At 47.9% G+C, this 14893-nt stretch overlaps 1 protein-coding gene across 1 annotated transcript in view; it reads left to right on the top strand.

Moving 5' to 3' along the window:
- The window catches only part of LOC138981724 (RNA-binding protein 33-like), a 53159-nt gene that overhangs the window by 25046 nt on the left and 13220 nt on the right, over nt 1–14893 (top strand). Inside the window, exons 14-18 of the mRNA XM_070354789.1 lie at nt 808–1055; nt 11059–11221; nt 12205–12346; nt 12638–13650; nt 14195–14305. Coding sequence (XP_070210890.1) covers nt 808–1055; nt 11059–11221; nt 12205–12346; nt 12638–13650; nt 14195–14305 — 1677 coding nt within the window. The remainder of the gene's footprint in view (nt 1–807; nt 1056–11058; nt 11222–12204; nt 12347–12637; nt 13651–14194; nt 14306–14893) is intronic.

The following is a 14893-nucleotide window of genomic DNA, read 5'->3' as shown; positions in this document are numbered from 1 at the left end:
TGTAACTTTGCGTGTTTAAAAGGTAGGAGTTCCTGCACAGTTCTTTGCAAAATGAAGCAGACATCTGGCGAATGACCTTTATCTATTAAAAATAAAGTATTGACCTGAAATAGAAACGAAAAACCATGGCTTCAGCCGTTTGCGTACCGAAGTGATGTTATACACAGACAGGATTTCAGCACGTGTTTGTGTCCGTATCGCTTACTCACTCGACTGGAGATATAAGTTAGAGTAAACCGAACCCGTGATAATTTTGGGAAAAGTTGTTATAAGTCCACGTATGGACGGTCGTATGTCGTATTAGAGAGGGGGACGTAATATGGAGGTGAGAAATACTAAGACAAAGGAGAAAAAATCCGTCAGAGAAAAGTCGGTCGTAATATTGAGGGACCCGTAAAAGATAACGGTCCTAAAGGGAGGTACCACTGTATGACCAAGTCACTGAGACAAATTCTTGATGCTCTTTGACATTTCCTTAGGAGACATAATAGGAAGTTACAGAACTTTTAGGTGTCGACATTATTTGCGTTTATGACATCGTTACGAACTTCGCTGCATTTGTGAGGCCAGAGATTTTATTTTAGATGGGAGGGTCAAGAAGAGACGTCTTGGTTTATTCAATCAAACATATGTCATTAGTGGAAGGACTATTCTTGACATTAGTAAATAAGTGACAGACCATGACTTGTTTGTCCAGGATCTGAGTTGAAAGTGTGAAGAAAATACGGGTTTCAGTTGAATGGTCACCAGTTAACACTTTCTGACTTGTCTTTCTTGTTTTAAGATTTGGTTTTTATTTGTTGATAGAACCAGCAGCAGTTCAACCCTCGATTCAACAACAATGACAACCAGTCTCCCTTCACCCGAACCATACGACAATCAAACAGCGCCCAGCCCTCGCGCTTTTCGCCCCCCAGGCAGGGCGTTTTCCGCGGTCCATCCGCACAGCAGCAGTTGCAACAGCAGCGGCCAAAATTGTCACCAGGGATCCAGGGCAGATTAGGGATACAACATCGGGGTGCACCACAGAAATTTAACACCATCGACAGGGCAAAGTAAGCCTTGTATAGTGCATTTCCTTAGCTTGGGGCAGTGATTTGTTTTTTACGCCAGGGGGACAATGCAGGTTTAGAGACACATTGAATTCCCCCGAAAGTGGCGTGTGGTTGCCTTAACTGCGGGGTAAAAACGGTCATGCACATAAAAGCCGTGGAAGTTTCAGCCCATGAACGAAGAAGAAGAAGAAGAAGATACATTGAATGTGGCAAAGTAAGATAGGTATAGTGCAATTGCGTAACTGTGGACACTCCATTTTTTTTATGCCAAGGGGACAACGCAGGTGTGAGAGGCAGAAACGAGAATCATCACAGTGATTTAACTCCATCAATTTTGTATAGTCCTCGCGTCAAGTCGACAAGAAATGTAGGGCAATGGGAAGTGCTGGGCTTGAGCTTCATTTAATCACATATTCTTACTCCAATTCTTATGAATGCATTGACTTTAGTCCCACATGCTAGATGTCGAAAAACCTCTCAAATTACCTGCCCTTAGTAGGGTGGTAACCAAGCTAAAAGCGACGCCATAGCCGTTGCTATGGCCTGACCTTGCTCGGTTACCCATAACACCCTGCGCACCACGTGAGCGCCAGCATCCGTAATGTTCATTCTCGACTTTCGACAACACACGGTGGACGTGTCCGAATTTCGCTCTCACTTTTGGCCTTCACATGCCTGCTCGTCCGTGAGACTAGCCGGTTCTTGGGGGTCTACCTGTCCGTCTACCTTTTGGTGAGATCTTTCCTTTTTACGTTTGGAATGTAAATGTTGATAGCTTTGTTTTGAACACGCACGCAGATAATTTTGTTCTGGGTGACTGTTTTCGCCGGTCTTAAAATGGCCGACAACAAAGCTAAACTGAGTGCGAGACTGGAAGGTGACAAGGCTCTTAGCCCAGTTAAGAAAGCTAAAGCTAAGGGTAAAGCCAAGAGCGTTGATTTGCCTATTATGCGGGTAGAAGATCCGTCAAATAGCACTTCGTTTGATGTTCCTATCCCTCCGAGGACGGGTTCCGTTCGCTCACAGCTCGCGTCCCCTGATGGGGGTGAGGAGCCGGGGCCTTCAGCCCTGGGCTCGTTAAAGTCCGAATTGTTTGATTTTATTTCTCAACAGTTTGCGTCTCGCTCTGGGGTCCCTCCTCTGCCTCCGGCGGTAGGGGATCCTTCCTCCCTGGCTCGGCTGGGGTCGTCGTCGTCGTCGACTCTGGCGACTCCTGCGGATGGGGGGGGTGGCCGGGCGGCCATTTCTTCTGCGCACTTGCTTGGTGCACCTGACCAGTTCGGGCCTTCCCTCTCTGCCTCTGGTAGTGCTGCGGTTGCGCTCGAACACTCTCTCCGTAAGGAGAGGGGGTCTGCTTCCTCTCTTTTTCTTCCCGCTCAGCTTGCTTTTAGCAACACTGCAGTGGGAAGTCAGCTCTCTCCCCTTGTGGGAGAGGGAGAGAGGGGGCATGGTAAGTCACAGCCTGGGCTTGGTCCCACCTTGCCCCACTGGGGGCAGGGGGCTGTGTCAGCTTCTCACTCTTTCCCACCCACTGGGCGGGACTGGGTGGGGGCTGGTGTAGCGGCTCACCCTTTCTCGCCCGCCGGGCATGATCGGGTGTCCGCTGTTGGACTGGCGTCTCAGTCAGTGCCGCTATTGTCCACTGCTAGCAGCCGCCCCTCTCCCCAGCAGGGGTGGTGGGGTGGTGGGGCATCGGGACTACAGCAGGTTGACGGGTGGGGGCGGCCTTTCACGGTCTCGCCTCTCACTCAGTCTTACCCCTCGCAGGGTTCGCTTGCTACAGCTACGAGCCAACTCCCACCGCATGCAGCGGGCGGGGTAGCTCAAACTGGCCAGACCGGTTTTGACTGTTGGGGCCAAGCGCCCGGTCAGCGGTCTACCGACAATGGGCCTGGCGCGGCTTTGTTGGGTGGCCCCCTCCCCCCGCCTTCTTGGCGGGCCTCTGTGCCTACTGTCTACCCTTCTACCCCAGTGGGGCAGGGGGGGGATGGTGGGTGGCAAGCGGGATCGGGTCACGCTTTTGTTGCTCCTGTCTCCCCTCCTGTGTACAGTGATACTGTACAGGCTGGGGATTCGGATTCTTCTGTGGAAGATGAGGAGTGTGTAGTCTTGCCTTTTGGATTTAGGCAAGCCATGAGAAGAGCGGCTTGTGTGGCAGCTCGTTACTTTCCGGAGGGGGTGGTGGATTCAGGACAGGATGTCTCTTTTCCACCATCCGCGGCGAATGATTTTCGGCCTTCGCAGGAGAGTTCACAATCGTTTCGTTTTGTGGAATCGCCTGCCGTGGCTTATCACATGTCGCAACTTTTGGCTCGACCGGCCCCTCAGGGCAGCGGTCTGTCGCCAACTCCTTTCCCTTTGTTGCATGCTCATGATACAGCGCCTGCTTCAGCCGATCCATGGCTAGCGTCAAACGCGCAGGCCACTGCTTTTTCGCCGTTAGTGCAGAAAAAGCTGGACTGGAATGTGAAGTCAAGGAACTTTGTTCAGACTTTTGCTTTGCCGAGGGCAACTTTGCCAATTCCGCCGGAGTTGCTTGCCTTGTTGCCAAAGCAACCTTCTGCTAAGGAAGGGGTCTCGTTCTCGGACGCTTCTCTCTCTTCTCTGGAGGAGATTGGGCGTCTTGATCTGGAATTGGCTTCTATGGCAGAGTCTTTGCTCCGAGCTCTTACTCGAGCTGTGGCTGGCTCTTTGGAGCCGTTTAGACTCAGGGAAGACGCCTCAGCCAGTGACATCTCCATACTGCTTGCTGCTTTGGGGATGGTGAATTCTGAGAGGATGAGCATTTCAGCGAGGCTGTATGCTCATGCTGTCTTTTCACGGCGTGATTTGCTGCTTTCTCAAGCAGGTTTTTCCCAGCAGTCCACTGTGGACTCGCTTCGTTCCTCGCCTTTTGTTGAAGGCTCTCTCCTGGGTAGAGTAGCCCTGGATGCAAGGCAGCGGGAAGTTCAGGAGGCTAAAGACAGACATCTCGTTGGGATTTCGTTTAAAATCCCAAAGAAATCTCAGTCTTCTTCTAAGCCTATCTGGAACAAGAAGCAGCACAACGCCTCTCGTCCCAAGGAACAGGGAGATAAGGGCGCACCAGCTAAGGGTGCTCCTTATCCTAAGAAACCCTCGTTCGGGAAGGGGAGGGGTGGGGCTCGAAAGCCCTCCCCCCAATGAGGCTCTCCCGATCACATCACCCCTGTTCCCCCCACTTTTGTGGTGGCGGGGGGCCCCACCAGGGCCATTTCCATGTGGCAGGCGTTAGTGCACAGCCAATGGATTTTACGGGTGGTGCGATCGGGATTCCGGCTGTTGTGGGAGGGGGAAAAGGCTCCCTTGACCAGGGTTCCTCCTCCCTTTCGTTTTCCGGCCAGCCTAGAGGCCAGAGCGGCCATAGAGACAGAGATCAGGTCTCTTTTGGCCAAAGAGGCTATAGAGGAGATTGTGGATCACTCCTCGCCGGGGTTTTACGGACGCCTGTTTGTTGTGCCCAAGGCGTCGGGCCGCTGGAGGCCTGTTCTCGATCTTTCGGTCTTGAACAAGTTTCTGCGGAAGATCAAGTTTCGTATGGAAACGCCAGCTTCGGTCAGGGAGGCCCTACGCCGGGGAGATTGGGTGACTTCGGTGGATTTGACGGACGCCTACTTTCATATCCTTATGTATCAAGTGGACAGAAAGTGGCTCCGGTTCCGCTGGGGTCATCGGATCTTTCAATTCAGGGCTCTGCCCTTCGGGCTGTCCCTGGCCCCGTGGGTTTTCACTTTGGTGATCAGACAGTTGGCCGCGCTGATCAGGCAAAGAGGTATTCGTCTACGGACGTACCTCGACGACTGGTTGATTCTGAGTCAGAGTCAATCAGTGTGCCTCTTGAACACTCAGGTGGTGTTGAACCGGGCTCTGAGCCTGGGGTTCTCTGTGAACCAAACGAAGTCGGAATTGACTCCCTCGCAGAGGTTTGTTTACCTCGGTATGGCGTTCGACACTGTCGCTTGGACGGTCCGGCCTACGCAGGAGAGGATTCAGAAGCTTCATGCTCTCATTTTGGCAGTGGCTGGCAGCCAGCAGGCTTCGGTGAGGGTCCTTACCTCGATTCTGGGCCAAATGGAATCTATGGCAACTCTGGTTCCCTTAGGGAGGGTGTACAAGAGGCCTTTCCAGGCTGCGCTCAGCTCTCTCTGGGAGCCGGCTTCGCAGGATTGGGACAAAATCGTCTCCACGCAGGGATGGTTCAGTCACGCGACGGCTCGGTGGCTGGACCTAGACTGGATCTCTCAGGGGGTCCCCATCTCTCTGCCCCCTCCGGACATAGACCTGTTTACGGATGCGTCTATGGCTGGGTGGGGGGCCCACATCGGGGGCCAGGCGGCCTCCGGTCTTTGGACTCAGGCCCAGCGTCTTTGGCATATCAATCGCCTGGAGTTGGAGGCTGTTTCCCTCGGTTTGCTTGCGTTTCTCCCTCTGGTGGGCGGCAGACATGTCCGGTTGCACACGGACAATACCACTGTCGCTGCCTACATCAACAAGCAGGGAGGAGCTCGGTCGTTTTCCCTGTCAGACAGGGCGTGCGAGGTTCTGGTGTGGTGCCACTCGCATCGGATCATGATCTCAGCAGAGTTCCTGCCGGGCAAGCTCAACGCTCTGGCGGATGCGCTCAGCAGGTCCTCTCAGGTGTTGCACACCGAATGGACGATCACTCACGGGGCGCTCCAACGCCTGTGGGCACAGGTGGAGAAGCCCATGATCGATCTATTTGCAACGAGATTTTCAAAGAGACTTCCCATTTTCGTGTCTCCCTTTCCGGACACGGAAGCTTGGGCAAGCAATGCGTTGGAGATCTCGTGGAGCGGCCTTCAGGCCTACGCATATCCTCCCTTTCCTCTGCTCAGCAGAGTGGTGAGGAAGGCCGAGCTGGATCGTCCGGAGCTCCTGCTGCTGGTAGCCCCCTGGTGGCCTTCCCAGCAGTGGTTTCCAGATCTGCTGTTGCTGGCAAAAGGAGTTCCGATCCCTTTAAATCTAGTGCGGGGAGAGCTCGTTCAGCCAAGAACAGGCATCCCGCACAGAGACCCGCAGGCCCTGCGCCTACACGTTTGGAGACTGTGAGGTCGGAACTGCGGAAATCTGGCGCTTCAGACTCTACGCTGGATTTGGTTTTTAAGGCGCATAGGTCCTCGACTGCGTCTGTGTATGCTTGCCATTGGGCCGCCTGGGCCAAGTGGTGTAGAGAGGCGGGGGTCAATGCTGTGGCCCCGCGCTCGTTACAGGTGGCAAATCATCTTTCTTTTTTGTCTGCTCAGGGCAGTTCGGCCTCTGCTTTGAGAGTCCGACGTTCTGCTATATCTGCTACTCTGAGACAGATAGGCAGAGTGATTAACGTTAACGGAGTGATTGCTAGTGTGATCAAAGGGGCCGCTCTCCAGGAAGCGCAGAGACGGACCTCTGTCCCGGCATGGGACTTATTTTTGGTTTTAGAATATTTGCGTTCTGCGGCGTTTGAGCCTTTGCAGGCTGCTAGCCTGACTGATTTAACACGCAAGACGGTTTTTCTGCTTCTTCTGGCTACTGCTCGGCGAGGCAGTGAGATACATGCCTTGTCGGGTTTGTCGGAAGACATCGCGTTTGAGCGCGATGGTTCAATGTCGCTTCATTTCCGGCCTGGTTTTCTCGCGAAAAATCAAAAGCCAGGCCAATCCCCGCCCGTGGTCCGAGTCCCCCCGCTTGGGACTATCCTAGCTTCGCACGATCCGGACTTAGCTAACTGTCCAGTTAGGGCCTTGAAGTCTTACTTGGCTCGCACTCAGTTGGTTAGGGCCAAAAGCCAAAAACTTTTGTTCATTTCATTGAACACGAAATATGACAGGGACATATCGAAATTGACCCTTACAAGATGGGTGGCGACCCTCATTAGACGAGCTTATGAGTGGTGGCTCTCTCAGGAGAGGGGGGGGCGTTCAGTCCTTCCTCTGACATCAGCTCGAGTACATGAGGCCAGAGCCTGGGCGTCCTCTGTGGCCGTCTTACGTTCAGGGCGATTAAGCGATGTCTTGCAGACAGCTTACTGGAAGTCAGACGATGTATTCATCAGCTTCTACCTTCGTGACATCTCTTGCACGCGACTGGATGGCTCCAGTGCTTTGCCGGCTTTGGTGGCTGCAGGGCAGGTGCTTGCAAGGACATAAGTAAGTTCCCTCCGCCTTTAGGAGGAATCTGCATTCATAAGAATTGGAGTAAGAATATGTGATTAAATCGAAAATTTTTAATTAAATTTTGATTTAATATAATATACTTACCCAATTCTTATAGTTAATACCCTCCCATCCGTCCCCGCTGGATTATGTCCTTGGGGGTTTGTTTGACTAATAGTCTCGAATGAACATTACGGATGCTGGCGCTCACGTGGTGCGCAGGGTGTTATGGGTAACCGAGCAAGGTCAGGCCATAGCAACGGCTATGGCGTCGCTTTTAGCTTGGTTACCACCCTACTAAGGGCAGGTAATTTGAGAGGTTTTTCGACATCTAGCATGTGGGACTAAAGTCAATGCATTCATAAGAATTGGGTAAGTATATTATATTAAATCAAAATTTAATTAAAAATTTTCGATTCAGTGGTATGAAATTCAAGTACAAAGTAAACAAGAAGAAATCTAGAATGAGCAACAGGGTTTCATTTACTAGTGCGCATTGCACCATTGGCGCATAACATCTCAAAATGTCCCATTGGAATTCCCTTCACTGCGCCACCCAAAGCACACTTTTCACGGGAGTACAGTGATCGAAAAGACCTAAGCAAAAACGCGCACCAAACCGATCAATTTGCGAGTTTGTGAAATGCGCTGTGATTGGCTTTTAAAATGTAATTCCTTAGTATTCAACCGATCCTGCGAACTATCTGTGTGGGACCGATCTGTGCTTGCGCGTTTACCTCTGCGGGAACTGTCAACACAAGCGATATCAATCGAAACACAGACCCATGTACAAAAAGCAATGCCTCAAAAGAAAAAAAAGTTACTTCCTGGTCAAGGAAAGATAACCTTTCAACTGCCTTGCCCATCAACCTCAGGTGATGTTCGCATTGAAACAACAGAAGAAGAGTGCGGCGAAAGTGTTGAACAACTTGCTTCTATTTACACATTAACATGCTCCCATTTCAAACTTCGAGGTCGTCATCGTTCATTGACGCCTGACCAAAGCTTTATTGAAGCCTGACGGAGCGAAGCGATGGAGGGCTTGAATGGGCGGTTCTGGTGAGGTTATGCCCCCTCTTTCTTTCGGCTGGTAACTGGCGCCACCTCGCGGCAAGATCACACGAGAAAGGGGAAAAAACATGCATTGGTCCCAAATAGCATATTGGTTTGGTAACAGTTCGTGTGTAAGTCATGCATTTTATACGGTAAACAGACCGTGGTCGGTTCTGGTGAGGTTATGACCCTTCTTTCTCTCGGCTGGTAACTGGCGCCACCTCGCGGCAAGATCACAGGAGTTGTCTCGCGTTATCACCCCAGAAGCGCTCATTAGGCTTTGGGAGGGCATCAATCCACGATGAAGACCGAGAAGTTTCAAATGGAAGCATGTTAATGTTATTGTAATTCAATCTGACGACGATCTTTTTCCTGCTTTCATGCGGTTGTAAACAGACAGAATTGGTTCTGTTCTGTTTACACACTACTTTCAGTCCACCCACCATTAAGGGTCAAGTCCCAAGAAATATGTACTCTGTATTCCTATCTTATCACTCTGCTCCTGTTTTTTGTTCTTTCATATACATTTTCCCTTCTTTCTTGACGGGTTTCTGGACAGCAAACTCTAAAACAAGTTCTTCTCATCACAAATGCGATCTTTGGAATTGACTGACGTAGTCCGGAAGAATTCATGCATCAACTTACGTCACGTATTTGACATCATCACTTCGCAAAACTTATGGTATTTCGTTGGCCTTCATATTTCCTACTTGTAAAATGACCCTCAAAGCTAACCGAGACTAGTTGAGGTTGTATCAATGCGCCTCGCCAGCAGGTGGTCATTGGCTTTTTTAGCGAGTGTACATCGACAATTAATGACCGGTACTTTTTAATGAGTTGGGGCATTCTGACCTTCTTCTTCTTCTTATTCTGCGTTCGTGGGCTGAAACTCCCACGTACACTCGTGTTTTTGCACGAGTGGAGGTTTACGTGAATGACCGTTTTTACCCCGCCATTTAGGCAGCCATACGCCGCTTTCGGGGGAAGCATGCTGGGTATGTTCGTATTTCTATAACCCACCGAACTCTGACATGGATAACAGGATCTTTTCCGTGCGCATTTGGTCTTGTGCTTGCGTGTACACAGGAAGGGGGATAAGGCACTAGCAGGTCTGCACATAAGTTGACCTGGGAGATCGGAAAAATCTGCACTTTAACCCACCAGGCGTGGCCGGGATTCCAACCCACGACCTTCCGTTTTGGAGGCCGGCGTCTTACCACCGAGCCATTGCGCCCGTCGGCATTCTGACCAACCACAGGATCTGTTTCATTAAAACGCCAACTTGATCGAATTACAATTTGTCCTCTCTCTCTCTCTCTCCCTCTCTCTCTCTCTCTCTCTCTCTCTCTCTCTCTCTCTCTCTCTCTCTCTCTCTCTCTCTCTCTCTCTCTCTCTCGCACACACACGCACACACACACACAAACTCTCTACCCCGATACACTGGCACATTCGCATATCATCATATGGCCCCAAATAGAACTATTTTGCATCTTTCGACAAAAGCATTTTTCGGACCGCATAGCCTGCTTGTGAGTTTTTTGCCTTCGACTATGTAATGTCCCATCAGAATTTGGTTGAGGGACACAAATGTCCCATTGTCTTTTTCTTCCAGGCTAAGTCCTGGAGCACACTGGGTCCTGCTTTTAGTAAATAAAGATAAATTTAGGAAAGATAAATGATACGTGAATGTACTCTTTTTTACATTAAAATTTTAGTCAAATTTTGACTAAATGTTTTAACATAGAGGAGGAATCGAGACGAGGGTCGTGGTGTATGTGTGTGTGTGTGTGTGTGTGTAGAGCGATTCAGAGTAAACTACTGAACCGATCTTTATGAAATTTTACGTGAGAGTTCCTGGGTATGATATCCCCAGACGTTTTTTTCATTTTTTCGATAAATGTCTTTGATGACGTCATATCCGGCTTTTTGTAAAAGTTGAGGCGGCACTGTCACACCCTCATTTTTCAATCAAATTGATTGAAATTTGTGTAAAGCAATCTTCGACAAAGGCCGGACTTTGGTATTGCATTTCAGCTTGGTGGCTTAAAAATTAATGAATGACTTCGGTAATTAAAAATCTGAAAAATTGTGATTAATTTTTGTTTTATATAAAACAATCCAAATTTACGTTCATCTTATTCTACATCATTTCTTGATTCCAAAAACATATAAATATGTTATATTCGGATTAAAATCAAGCTCTGAAAATTAAAAATATAAAACTTATGATCAAAAATAAATTTTTAAAATCGATTTAAAAACAATTTCATCTCATTCCTTGTCGGTTCCTGATTCCAAAAACATATAGATATATGTTTGGATTAAAAACACACTCAGAAAATTAAAACGATGAGAGGCACAGAAAAGCGTGCTATGCAGCACAGCGAAACCACTACCGCGCTAAACAGGCTGGTCAGTTTCACTGCGTTTTGCACGAGCGGCGGACTACGGTCATTGTGAAAAAATGCAGTGCGTTCAGTTTCATTCTGTGAGTTCCACAGCTTGACTAAATGTAGTAATTTCGCCTTACGCGACTTGTTTAAATTTAATCCCATTTATTAATTTTTGCGATGGCGGCAAATGTTTCACTCTTGTAAATGTCTTCAGTACACAAGGTTTCAGTCATAATGCAAGACAATAATGCAATACAATACTATACAATATAATACAACAGAACGCATTCTTTGTAGTCTCATTAAAGAGAAGTTTGTTGTTCAATAGATTCATTGTTCAATCTGGGCACAGAGAAATCCATTACATTCATTGCATGTTCCTTGCAGGCAATTGACTCAGAAGGCGAGGGCGACGCAGCTGGCCAAAGCGGAACCACAGAGCGGCATCAAGAACATCACTGTCGTTCCATTAAAGCGACGCTCCTCAGATCAAGGGGACTCTAGCATCTCGCCTAAGGTGGCCAGGATCACAGGAGAGAGCGTAGCTGAAGTAAGTTGTAAAGTTTTTGTCAATGTGTGTGCCCATGACATTTAGTGGGTTATTTTTGTGTGTGTGTGTGTGTGTGTGCATTTGTTCATTGCACAAATTAAGAGTTCAGTATTTGAATGTAATTAATATCTGTGAGTTAGCTCAAGTATGCTTGTTCCAGATATTTTGCAGCATCTGGTTTTTTTTTCAATGTCTGTAGTATTTGTTTGATTTTTTTTGAATTCTTAAACATCCCCCCAAAATCTGTCTTATTCATATCAAGTATATTTCCCAGACTGCTCTTTCCTTCTGCCTTTCTACTTCTGTTATGAAGGGCGCATTGGGCTAGTGGATAAGACGTCGCCTCTCATGTGGAGGGTTGAGTGTTCAAATCTCACCAGTGCCTTGTGGGTTAAGAGTGGAGATTTTTCCTTTTTTTTTCCCATCTCCCAGTAAATATATGTGCAGACCTGCTAATGCCTTATCTGCCTTCGTGTGTACACGCAAATACAAAACCAAGTATGCTCAGAAAAGATCCTGTAATCCATGTCAGAGTTGATTAAAATACATGAACACACAAATACCAAGCATGCATCCGCTGAAAACATATGGTTGCCAAAATGGTGGGGGGTGGGGGTGATGCACTTGAAAACCCACTCATGCAAAAGCAAGTTACTGTGGGAGTTGTGGCTCATAAAAGAAGCAGAAAAATACTTCTGTTGTGAATATTGATGATGGTACTAGTTGTTGCTGTTGTTTTTGCTGGATGAGGATATGTCTTGTGTCTTTTATCTGCTCTTGGTTCGCTTTTTAACGCAATTTTAACACAGGATTAAGTGGTTCCCCCTGTCCAAAATCTGAGAAAATCAGGTCCTAAAATGGGGGTTAATGTTCAGACTTTGTGAACAAAAAATCTGAGAATGCAAGGTTTTAAAACAAGGGTAGTCTTAACTGACGAGGTCTTAAAAGGGGGTTCCACTGTACAAAAAAACTTGTTGGTGCAGGAGCCTAGCGATGCAGAGCTGAAGAGAGGCCTGGAGCAGCAGAAGCAGCTGAGAGAGATGATCAAGAAACGCAAAGAAGAGGCTCGGCGCAGACAGGCCGAACAGCGCAGGAAAGAACTGGAGGCTAGGCTGGCCAGAGAAGGTGTGTGGTGGTTTAAAAAAAATTTGAACATTTGTTCTCACATCTTGGCAGGAATGTTGCATATTTGTGATATGAGTCTTCTTTATGTTAAATGGATGTAGATATTTGATTTGCTGATATGTCGTTGTTAGTTGCACCAAAATGTCAAAATAATGCTAGATCAGTGGTTGAAAGGAGAGAAAAAGGCCATTTCAAACCGTCTGTTGTTATACCATCATTAACATGTATTGTGTACTGCTGTGTGCACATGGAAGATACATACATACATACGTTGATCTGTGCGTTTGACAGGTAAGAGCCTGAACGACCTGGAGGGAGGTGGTGCAGAAGAGAGCGGCAGACGGGAACCAGATCCCTTTCCACAGGAAGGGGTGCAGCGTATCACCACTGTGGTCAGTCGAGGGGGCAAGAAGCAGCTGGTTACCAAACGACCGACACAACAACGCCAGCAGCAGCAGCAGCAAGTACAGCCGCAACAACAGCAGCAACAGTATTCAAGTCACCAGCCGTATGAACCCCAAGGTCAGCTACAGACTCAGCAGTATCAGCAGCCAACGCCCATGTTCAGCCCTCCCCCACGTCAGCAGCAGCAGCAGCATCGTCAGACCAATCCCACTGCGTTCAGCAGTCCTGGATTCAACCAACAGCGGCAGCAGTATCAGCAAGTGCAGCAACCGTTTCAACCCACCCGCCAACCAGCGCCGCAACAGATCTCACCCATCAGCCAAACTCAATCACCTTTTAAGCATCAACAGCAACACCCACAGCAGCCGTACCAGCACCAACAGCAACAACAACAACATCAACAACCACAACGGCAGCAGCATCAGCAATTCCAGTCCCCACAAGTAGTGAAACAGTTCCAGCCAACCCCCAGCCACCAATACTCTCAGCCTCCCCCAGTGCACCATTACATCCCCACGCAGTCAGGGGACAATGCGCAGAACATTCTGGGTACTGTCGCCACCCGCTCTGCCCCTCAGGGCATGGCTCTGGGTCAGGTGGCTAGTCCCAAAGGTCAGGCCGGCAGGGGTCAGGTTGCCAGGGGTAGGGGTCAAGTGGTGAGAGGTCGCGGGCAAGTGACACGTGGTGGAGGTCAGGGGAGGGGAGTTATTATGAACGCTTCTACGCATCGTGTGTTGGTTGGCTCCTCCAACCCCTCCCTCCAGCCAGCTAGCAACCGGACAGTGATACCTGTGGGACGGGGCCGAGGAATACCCAGAGGCGGGTCAGCCCCTGTCGTCACTGGACGTACGGTCATTCAGAGACAGGTGGTGACCCGTCCGGTGGCTATGCAAAACAAGGTCAGGAAGTTTATGGGTGTTATCTGTTTCATCTTTCTCTCCCCCGTATCTTCTCTCCCCCGTATCACACACACGCAAACACATACACACACACACAAACGCAAGTATGGTTTATGTTTTCAGTGTGCTTATGCTTACAAGAGTTCTCTCTGCCTTCAGAGGTGACACTGAGTGGCTCTGCTTGTTTAGTTGAAATTAAAAAACCTTTATCAAATATGAAAAGAAGAATGAAAGTTAAGTGTTTTTATTCGTCATACAAATGGTGAAATACATAGATGCAGTTTCGTAGAGTGGGTTCTGTTGTAAATTGCATGTGATAAAAAAAATAATTTTAAAACCTCTGCATTTGACAACATGAAGTGGGCAAAAGACATGTAACACTGGTAGAGGCGCTTTGTTAGGTCAAAAAGCAGACAGCATTATCTATCACTGTACTTCTTCAAAATGTCCACCCTATGAAAATTGAGCTCTTTTTACATTTGATGCAAGTGTATTTCTTTTTTTTGTATTTGAAACTTTTTCTTGTATGTTTTTTCCCTTTTAGGTTGGAATGTCTGTCGCCCGCACACTTCAGAAGGTATCCATTGATAACCTAGTCCCAGGGACTCAAGAGTCTACCATAAGAACGATCTGTGAGGCTGCCGGCCCTCTTCTGGTGAGCATAGATTCGTTCTATTAACACGTTCTGAGCAACTGCTGATAGCTATAGAAGTAGGTGACATCTTTTTGGCACACAAACCTAAACACAGATTTTAGTGTCGCTTAAAAACAAACAAATTTGCAGAAAATGTGGTTGAAAGATAAAAATGCTGGATTTTTTTCTCACCAATTTTTGGATAAAGAAACATATAAACTAATTATAGCATTACTTGCAGTATACCAGAAATGTTTGTTAGGAAAAATCATTGAAAGATTGAAATCCAGATTTTTTCTTTTTACAATTACTGATTTAGTTGATATTTTTCTGCAGACTGTACAGAGAGGTAAGTGAGGGTGTATGTGCGTGTGTGAGTGCCTGCAAATCAATTCCCAGATGTTTATCAAACTAAACTTGTAAATTCTTCCAGATAATATCCAATCGTATTTTCATTATTTGGATAAATGTCTGTGATAACTTTATATCAGTCTGTTCAAAAAGTTTAGGCCGCACTGTGGCAACCACATTTTTCAAGAAAAAATTCATTAAGATTTTTGTTATAACAATCTTTGTTCTGGTCCCAATTGCATTTTAGCCTGAAAGCTT

Source organism: Littorina saxatilis, linkage group LG12, assembly GCF_037325665.1.
Source record: "Littorina saxatilis isolate snail1 linkage group LG12, US_GU_Lsax_2.0, whole genome shotgun sequence".
NCBI lineage: Eukaryota > Metazoa > Mollusca > Gastropoda > Littorinimorpha > Littorinidae > Littorina > Littorina saxatilis.
Note: the sequence above shows the minus strand (reverse complement) of the source record. Positions and strands in the feature narration are given on the sequence as shown.